The 10,142-nt window shown below is 34.8% G+C and overlaps 1 protein-coding gene across 1 annotated transcript; it reads left to right on the forward strand.

The window, feature by feature from the left end:
* The first annotated feature begins 1,018 nt into the window (after positions 1-1,018).
* Positions 1,019-7,192, forward strand: LOC148600632 (uncharacterized). The gene is made up of 6 exons (XM_088558249.1): positions 1,019-1,648; positions 3,146-3,263; positions 5,181-5,292; positions 6,003-6,056; positions 6,505-6,644; positions 6,952-7,192. The coding sequence occupies exons 1-6, from the start codon at positions 1,444-1,446 to the stop codon at positions 7,190-7,192; spliced, it is 870 nt and encodes a 289-aa protein (XP_088414375.1). The 5' UTR covers positions 1,019-1,443.
* The last annotated feature ends 2,950 nt before the right edge of the window (positions 7,193-10,142 follow it).

Here is a 10,142-nt window from a genome sequence, read left to right on the forward strand (position 1 = left end):
CGATTTCAAAGAATGGAGGAACGAGCGTTATGCAATATGGCGATCGGAAGTAAGAGGTTGGGTTATGGAAGAACGGAATTACAACGTCTTAGGTTGTAGGAGTAGCTCACAGACAGCCACAGTTTGCGTAATCTGTTAGTACGTGCAAAAATATCTAAGCCCAGCTAAATTCTAGGTGCAAGTCGATCCTGTGGTGACAAAAAGCGTAAATGCTGCAAACAGATACACCAATCATCAACATATACTAGCATAATCACGGGGAAACGTTACAAAATATTCTGTAATGTGTACAGCAAGAGTGCAAATGTGATTTATTTACTTCGCTGTCCCGTTTGTGACCTCAACTATGTTGGCGAATCCAAACAACCTTTTCACAAACGTTTAAATGCACGAAGGAGTGACCTTACAAAAAAAAAACACACTTCCAATAAGTAAACATTTCAGCTACCACGACCTCGAGGATTTCAACAATTAAAGTGCAAATCCTAATCGTGGAACGGAATATATACGATCTGTAGCGATCCACAGAGGTTGAAGCAGGAAGGGTTTTGGATAAAACAACTCCATGTCTTATATCCATACGGAATAAATAAATAATAATAAAAAAAAAAACATTAAGTACTTCCGTGCTTATTTTAGTTTATTTTCTCTTTCTAGTTGAAATTTTTATAAAGTTCAAGATCATCTCAAATTTGGATTTCAATATTATATTTTCCACAATATAATTTCAATACGTCACAGGATTACGCCTAGCTCTGAGAAGGTCATTGACTGAAAATTTTCCTCGTTTATGTTCTTTTATAACATTTTTATCGGTGTCGTTGTACAATCTTTTAGATTTTAGTTCGGTGGGTGCATCGAATTCTTAAAAGAAAGCTATCCCTTTTCCCGGGTTGACTGTGAGGCTAGTAAGAGTTTTTGATGGTATTTTTAAATTATGTATAAAGGTATAAACCTGCTGATCCTCACAATATATAAATAACACCTAGTATGGCAAAGTTTTCTTTTACTTATAAATGCATGCTTGATCGCACATGTGTATTGTACATGAACATAATACATGTATATACACATTACGTTATAAGCACATAGTCATGAAAGATTCTGGCTATGTTGCTTTTTGAACTTGATTGAACTCTATCTTCAAATGAATCCTACCGCTAACCGGATCAAATGATTAACAGAAATGTACGCTTTCTCGGATCGATAATGATGTTTACCTTCGCATGAATGATTAGGACTGCCTGTGTGTCTATTGTTTGTATACTATACATTTTTACATAAGATAAATATATGTTGGTATTAACGACTTAATAACCTCAGGCAGAAGTAACTACTTATGAGTGTGTGAACCCACTGACGGGGAAACCATTTTACACTCGAATAACTACCTCCAGCTAGTATCAACAGAATCTCAGGGAGCTAAATGTATTTATAGATGTAATGAATGTGGTAAATGGTTTATTAGTTGTTTACTTATTAACGTTGACGTTTTCTGTCTACGGACAACAATGCCCGGATCCCGTGTGTCATGACGAATGGGACGTCGATGTCTTCCCCGACCCCCGGAAGGAAAGTGGACTGTGTGGTCGGGGCTGCGATGCTTCATATGTGTGTGATCCGTGTCAAGTTCTTAGTAGCCAGGAAGGTAAGCCTTCTAAATGTGTAAGGGGGTCGGGTATTTTTTTTTATGGTGAAAAAAGGGGAAGCAGTTTTTTTTTCTTTTATTTTGTAGAAGGAGGTGGTAAATTGTTAATATTTGAAGAATTTTATAATTTTTTAAGCTTTGTTATTTATATTCTTATGAATGGAATGGGATATCAACAAAGTTCCACCATAAATATGAGGGGGGGGGGTAAACAAAATTCAGATACACTGTTTAAATGTCTACCCCTCCCGGATTAAGGTAAAAACTAATACAATATAAGTCCATAAATACACTGCAACTAACAATTTCCTATGGCGAAGAATGAAGGATTACCTGTACATGTATATTTTTGTCACGAAAAGGAAATATTGGTCAAATTGATGTGCTTTTAATGCATGCGCCGCTTTTTACCGAAAACAACAGTACAGATACCGGGGCTTAAACCTGGCCCCTCCGTTCTTAGTATGGCTAGTATGTACCTGTACATCCGTTGTAAGAAGAGTCACGAAGATACATGTACATTGTAAATTATATACATGTATAATATAAATAATACAAATGAATAAAGATTTATTCATAACTTGTACACATGATTGTACTGTAACATATAACGTTCGGAGTCATGTCTTATATAAGGTCACATTCAGGGGTCATTGACCTTAAATTCTCAAAATTCGATAGCCTGCTATCCCTCTAAATATATATACTGTATAGTAAACGCACACTTTTTAGTGAATGTTTTAAAAGTTTGTTGTATTTATAAAGAAGTTAAGGTAGTAATGAATAATTCAATTCGGATGTAGCTAGGACTAGTGTTCAGGTTTATGAAATGTTGCACGATTGAGCACAACTCTACGGTGTCGTTTATAAAAGCGAAATTTAGGGGAAATTCAACCAGGATTAGTAATGAAAAAGAATAGAAATCATGGATAACGACCAGACAAAGAAAATAAACATGCAGAGCAAAGAACATGAAATAACCACAATAACACGAAAGTAGAAACAAATGTAAATGAGCAACCCGGACTCCATAAAAAACTGGGAGCATGGACCAGGTGTACCTGTATGACGTCGGGATTAAGACACTCTTACATGTACATGTAAATTTCTATAAAGTTGGTAATTATTTGTTAATAGTTTAAAGACCTTTGAGACACAGTATATAAACATACGAGACTCTTGAACTACATGTTGAATTGTTTCTGATGCAACTACATATGGTGTTTTCTTGTAAACCAGTTGGCCCGATGGTAAAATGTACGAAGAGGGCGTGGACGGCGGGGGGAGGGTCATGTAGACCCTTATTGTTAACGATGGGGTAAGTCGATGAGCATCCTCTATAAACACTTCTGCGAGGAAAATTATTTTGTTCCACCGAAGCGCTACCTCGCAGAAGTGTATATTGAGCATGCCTACCAACTTACCACACAAGGGTCTATTTGATATATTTTTGCACTGTTTGTTTGTCTTTCATTAATATAATTAGTATTCTTGCAGCCGGGGAGATAGATAAAATGATAGAGAGTGTTCCAGCGCATGAAACTATTTGTAAGGGGAATACAGACGACTACATCTTAGCGGTCGCCATTGTCAACAAAATGGAGATTACATCCGGGTATATATAAGTTAAAATATATTTTAGTACCATTTTATTAAACTACCGGTACTTGTAGCGGTAGTATAGCTGAATTAAAGCTTCGGTGAAGACGGTAACATGCACGTGCAAGTTAGCGGGGTTTATAATTTCATCGTCCGGAAGTGATATGTCACGGAAAGAATGTAAAAAATAACAATAAGAGTCCCAAATAATTATTTTAAAAACTTTAACGATTTCTTTAACGTCTAAAAATCATCGAACATCACGTTGCTATGGATATCGTCCCTTTTGCTTTTGTCCCAAACTCAATTCCAAAGACAAACAATATAGTCCAATATTAAAACACGAAAAATTTGCCTGGATGGACCAATGTATATGCGGTTACAAAAACACAATGGTGATATATATTTTAATGATAATAACTAATATAGTTTTATGATAATCGTGTTTTAAATAAAAAAAAAAACGTTAACGTTCTCTACATGCTGATTAGGTACTACAAATGCACGTGCCTACAACTATTTGCCATTTACAGTGACACCTTTTATGGAGCAGACATTGCCTGTATCATTGAATACCGTACTTTTACTCTCTGAGCAATATTCGTAAGAGTGGTCAGGGAACCCCTTAAGCACAAAGAAATACCCATCAAAGTGTTAATACATTTTTTAAGATATTGATAGGTCAACTTCAGTTGACATACACTATGGAAAATTTGTGGGAAAATTCTCCCGTACTTTTTCCCTAATTAAGGTGTGTTTCATGAAATTATGAAAAGAAAAGTAAGGTTACAAGGCAAAACATATTTATCCTGTGAAATAGATGAAACAGAGGAGACTCAGTCCGAAAATCTAAAAAAAAAAATGGCTGAACATGAGCAGCGAACCTACTTAAACATACATCTGGCACGAGACCGCAATTAATTTTCAAGTGCATTTCAATATACACATATGAGCAGATTAAAGAAATTCCACCGGCGCAAACTGAATAAAACTTCTCTGGCCTAAAGATATGTACAAACAGGATTTTTTATATAAATTGTAGAAAATTTTACCATCATTTTCTGAAATTAATACATATAATTCGGAGATGGGGTAAACATGACAAATGAACTGAGTTAAAAGTCCTAAATTTTAACCTTCTTCCACTGAACCAAATCACAACTTTTAGTCAGAATTGATTAATGAAAAAAAATCCCATGTAATTTTAACTTATTTTCTACCAATTAGAGGCAAAACTTCAGCAAATAAGTTTCCAGTAAAAATATGAAAAAATGTGGAAGGTACCTACTACCAAAGTTGGAACTATATTCGTATACAACGAAAACCAAGGGGAATTAATTGTGTTCTCGTACCATCTACTCGTTCCCTGTTCATTTTCTGTTTGCTTTCTTTGGAATAAATGCACCCTCTGTTTAATCAGACGCGGTCGGTTTTTGAGTTCGCTTCGACATCACGTGACACCCATGATAACGTAACCGATGAAGATTACAACCATGCATTTCATTGGACAAACGTGATAGCAACCGTTAGGTTCAAGGCTTTATTAAGGCATTGGTGTCCGGAATATTCTCAATTACGTTTATATATTGCAATATGAATAATCTTTTATACATGTATATTGAATAATTGGAAATAGCTAAACTGAAAAAAACGAAACGCAGTGGTCACGCAGTTCTCCAAATAAAATCTAATCAGATTTTGAATAATCAAAGGGAGAAAATGCGTTGGTTCTCTTTTTTAAAGATCATAGTACTTGTTAGTACACTGAGGTATATATTTTTTTATGTTCATGTATCCTGGTTCCAATACACATAACACTACATATTGTTTCACGGCACTAAGGTAAACTTTGTTGTTTATGTATTTTTATTACTAGGATATTTAACGATGTATCTTGATTTTGGGATTTATTTTTATGTTTATTTGTTTTTAGGACCAAGAGGTCGAACGCCAGGTATTTTGCCAGGACGTTAAGATATAGATGGGATTACGGACTATATTGTTATAATGAAGTTGTGATATTTTTATCAAAGGAAGATAGACAGGTATACGTTATTGAAATCTTCCAAAAACCCAATCACTTACTTTTATACAATGTATCACTCCGCTAAATAACTTAGGATTTATAACATCCTGGAAATGCGAAATGGCCGTTGGGCACAGCGTTTTTTAGATTTTCAAAGGAATGTGTTTTGGTAAATTGTATGACAGAGCAATCAACTCCGCTGACTTAATTACAACATCCTAAAACAACGTATCAATCCGCTATATTTATAAGTGAAGTGTACAGGGTGAGACATATTTCACAAAGCACGCATGTGCACTTCCGATTAAAATGGGTGTAGTTTTTCCATGTATTGTTCTAATGTACATGTAGTATATAAACGATTGGAAAACTAGTACATGTTAGACCAAATTATATGTAATCTCCCCATCAACAATCCTGGATTTGCCCCTACATGTACATGTACCGACCTGGTGTTTGTAAACTAAAGTGCTGGAATCTGTAAGAATCAGGCAAAATTGAAAAATAAGGAATCATGCTCAGAAAAAAAAAATGAATCCTGCTCAGAAAAATAATGAATCATGCTCAGAATAATAATAAATCATGCTCAGAAAAATAATGAATCATGATCAGAAAAATAATGAATCATGCTCAGAAAAAAAAACACAAACTGTTTGACACTGTGGGCACTTAGTTCATAGTCTATCGAACTGACGAATTTACGGGGTTTTTTTTTCGTCTTTATTGAAGTTAGAAGTATCACAGGATGCAGAAAAACGAGTTCAAAGTTTCAATAGAATAAGAGTAAGACATGTGTTATCTTCCTTTAATGATTAAATTGCAGTGAATTTCAAACAATTTATACCTAGAACTACTAATACATAAAAAAATTATTTCCGAAGACATTTTGAATCAAATTTCATAGAAAGACTTTTGCTTTTTTTTCACCGAAATTCACCAACTGTCTGATTTCACAAAATTATGTATATGTACATACACTTCTCGGATTGGGACCTTCGTAAATGTAAGTAAGTGTTAATAACATGAGTTTAAATATGGTTTCTGCTGATTTATCATTTTTCCATAAAACCCTGCGAATATACATGTATACATGTAGGTACAAATGTATGACATTGTGTATATAGTTTACTGTATGGCATACAATCACCTGTGAGTGTGTGGTTAGAAAGTTTATGAGTGTGTGGTTATGAAGTTACGACGTTAGAACATCTTGCTTTGTCTTATTCTACAGGTCTACACATCGCCCGGGAGTATAGCGAATGAGGTACTGACTTCTGAATGTATACAGGAGATATACGAAGAAGCTAGAGACAAATATCTGAAGTCAAATCAGTACGGGGCGGGCATAAAATATATAATTGGAGAGTACAAGTAAGGCAAACAAAATATATATCTATTCACTGCTACCCTACATAATCTAGTTTTTTTATGGCCACTTTAGCTTGAACACCGTTAAAGTGTGGATTGCTTCCCGTTTGAATGTAAAATATTTAAAAAAAAAAACAATATAATTTCCATACCGGGTTTCGCCTCAGTCTCCAGATAACAGCTGTGTTATTTTAAAACAGTTTCAAACATGATATGTTTCATACTGCATAGAGAGTGGTGACGAAATCCACAGAAAATTTCATGATGTACGTACACGTACAAATGTATACTGTTTCTACCTTTTTTGCAGGAGAGTATTCAAGGATGGCAAGTGCAAAGACTACACAGGGATGATTGTTGGCATAATATTCGGATCTTTGGGAGGCGTTGCTTTCCTCCTGACATGTGGGTACTGCTGTTGTTGTCGAGGCAAAAATTGTAATGGTACTGGAGGATCGAGCAGCAGCTCAGGATGGGGCGGAGGGTGGTTCGACGGAGGCGGGGGTGGAGGAGGTGGTGGGGGCGGTGGGGGCGGTGGGGGTGATTTTTAATATCACTGGGAGGCAGGTTCTATTTTAACGACGGCAGGAATAGAGGGAAGGGGTTAAGTTTACTTGGAAATGGAAAACATTTGGGTTTTATGTTTCTATTTTTAACTCAAAAACAAATCAAAGAATGTGTAGATATCATTGCCTGTGCACCACAAAACTGAAAGATACTTAAGTTTTAGATTATTCTTGATTTCCGTGATTTCCATAATGCAAAGTTTTATTATTCAATGGCTTCCCATACAGTTAAGATTATTCCCAGACTTTGTGTTTTGTAGCACGGGGGACTGTACGAATACTATTGGCTGAGACTCTGATAAGTGATGACTGTAATATTTGACAAGTGAAGGGTGGGCATATTACATGTAACATGTATTGCAATCTACGGGTTTATTTATTATTAAGTGAGAATTAAGGATGCAAGTTTTCTGAAATCTGGGATCGGGTGGGGTTCTGCTATTAACGTTTTACTTTATGGCAACTTTTTACCCATTTTCAATTTTCTTTATTGTTTCTAGTGCCTTATATAACTATTTTGTATGTTTTTTTTATATTTTTTTTTATAATATTTGACATCGTATTAACGAGAGATCTTCGTGTCCTCCCGTTCGTCAGAGTGTTGTCGAAAGTACACTTTATGTAATCAACAATACACTGAGTCATGATAAACCGTCAAAGATCCAATAATGCTAAAACATATACTTCATTTACTTTCCAACTTACATGTACATGTACGATGTATGCCCCGTTTCACTCCAAAACTTTGGGGAATGCTGGGGTAGCATTCTGTGATCATTTTATCATCTACCTCTTGTTTTGAAATATTATATACTGCGTAATCTGTCAAAACCGATCCCTTTTTCATTTCTTCGATATAAATTGATTCAGTACATGAGTACTTTGATTTACTTTAAAAAAAAACTGGTTAAGTTAAAACACGTGTTTTGTTTATTTAGGTTTAAAATACATTTAAATCACAGGAACTTCGTCCGACTAGAATAGGACTGCTTGTTTGATAGTTGTAGGCAACCCCCCTTGTTTAAATTGATTAAAAGGGACTTCTGAAAGTGGTTTAGACAGGTTTTTGGACTTTCATGGTTCGGTTTATACAGGTTTTTGGATGCTTCATGGTAATGTTTAGACAGGTTTTTGGACGTGTAGTGGTTCGGTTTAGTCAAGTTTTTGGATGTTTCAGGGTTCGGTTCAGACAGATGTCACTTTATTAGATTATTATTTTATGTAAATATCATATTAGTTGTTACAAGTACATGGCAAAACAGTTTTGTTGATATGTATTTTAGACTACAAGTATAGTGGCGGACCCAGAGATGTTGAAAGGGGGTCCAGAGGTGTTCTAGAAAAAAAGGGGATTCCAGGCTGGATCCGCCAGTGTTATGTATGCTTGGTTACATATTACAATGTACTACCTTTACATGTATTTTTATAGAAATATGATATATTTTAAAGATGTATAATTCAACAATCATAGTTCATTCAAAAAACAGTTGTTTTTATTCAGTATAGTGTTGTCAGTTAATCGTACAGACTACGGTTCATCATATAAGTAATATCCAATTCGTATATTTGTAATTTTATCTGTAAAACAATTTCGGGTTCGGTGAAAAATGCCTTGTTTTCTCACAACCGGAAGTAAGTTTTTTTTTATAATGTCCGATCATACACATCATTTGTTTAGCAATCTCCGAACATCTGACGTTCAAAATTAACTCTACTGACCCTATTGTTGTAAGCTGACGAGGATGCTCAATATACACTTCCGGGAGGTAGGGAAGTTTACCCTGAACTTGACTATTGATGAGCAACTCGACGGGTGTTTCTAGAAAAGCAGAGGACACTTACCCTACCGGTGCACCTGGCCCATGCTCCCAGTTTTTAGTGGAGTCCGAGTTGTTCATTTACTTTTGTTACTTTGTGTGTATGATTTTAGTTACTGTATGTTCTTTGTTGTGTATGTCTGTTTTCCATGTCTGGTCTTTGTCCCTGGATTACATTCTTTTGATTATAACCTTGGTTCCCTTGATTATTCCTTTGCAGAAGCATTTATTGAGCATGCCTCATGCAACCTTAACGACTATCCTAAAACTGGTACAAAAGGGTCTATATACTACAGACTCATTTGAAGCAGGTGAGACATCACTCTCAAAAGATGCAAGAATGTCATGGGAAAGTGACAAATAAGTATAGTACTTTTATGGGGAGCATTACTTCTGGGATATCAAATATTCTTTTTACTAAAGAAAATTAAAATAAAAAACAAAACAAATAAGAAATAATACAAAATATCAGTATGGTTTGGAACATTAAACTTCAGCAAATGTGTTGCCAAGATTCACAAAAAGAGCGATATAGAACAAGAAGTCTTTGCGATATTTAGCCGAAAAGAGACCACGTCACCTCACAGGGCTATATTCCTGAACAATCAATAGTGAGCGCTTTCTAAACAACCTTGTTTAAACAAAACACTTCTGTATTTCCTTTTCTTTGTTTATTTACACCTGTCCAAATTTAAATCAAAGGGAATAAAAAGATATTCTGAATATTTACAATTTTATCGGTAAAACTGTTTCGGGTTCGGTGAAGAATGCCTAGTTCTACCACAACCGGAACTTATTTTTTTTAATAACGTCTGTGTTGTCCGATCAAATAACATCATTTAATTGCTTGTTTAGCAGGTGTTTTTACTACATTTCAAAGCTTCTATAGATCGAGATGTAACGTTTTGATTTGACAAAAGTTTCTCAAGTAGTCAATATGAAAAAAACATAGATGAATTTCTATGCTTTTAAGTGCGAGTTTTGCTCGCTTAATATTTATATTAATGTATGTTACGTAAACTATTATTTTCACTTTGTGATAAATTTATTTATACAATGTAGCGTTAATAAAATTTAATGTTACTTCATGTTTATTTTATTTATTTATTTTTTTTTTT

Source organism: Perna viridis, chromosome 13, assembly GCF_037379345.1.
Source record: "Perna viridis isolate PV_CMFRI_1.1 ecotype Kerala chromosome 13, ASM3737934v1, whole genome shotgun sequence".
Lineage (NCBI taxonomy): Eukaryota > Metazoa > Mollusca > Bivalvia > Mytilida > Mytilidae > Perna > Perna viridis.

Coding starts and splice junctions, on each gene's coding strand:
- LOC148600632 (XM_088558249.1), top strand. CDS start 1,444: ATGAATGTGGTAAATGGTTTATTAGTTGTTTACTTATTAACGTTGACG. Junction 1,649..3,145: donor AGTTCTTAGTAGCCAGGAAG/GTAAGCCTTCTA, acceptor GTATTCTTGCAG/CCGGGGAGATAGATAAAATG. Junction 3,264..5,180: donor AAAATGGAGATTACATCCGG/GTATATATAAGT, acceptor ATTTGTTTTTAG/GACCAAGAGGTCGAACGCCA.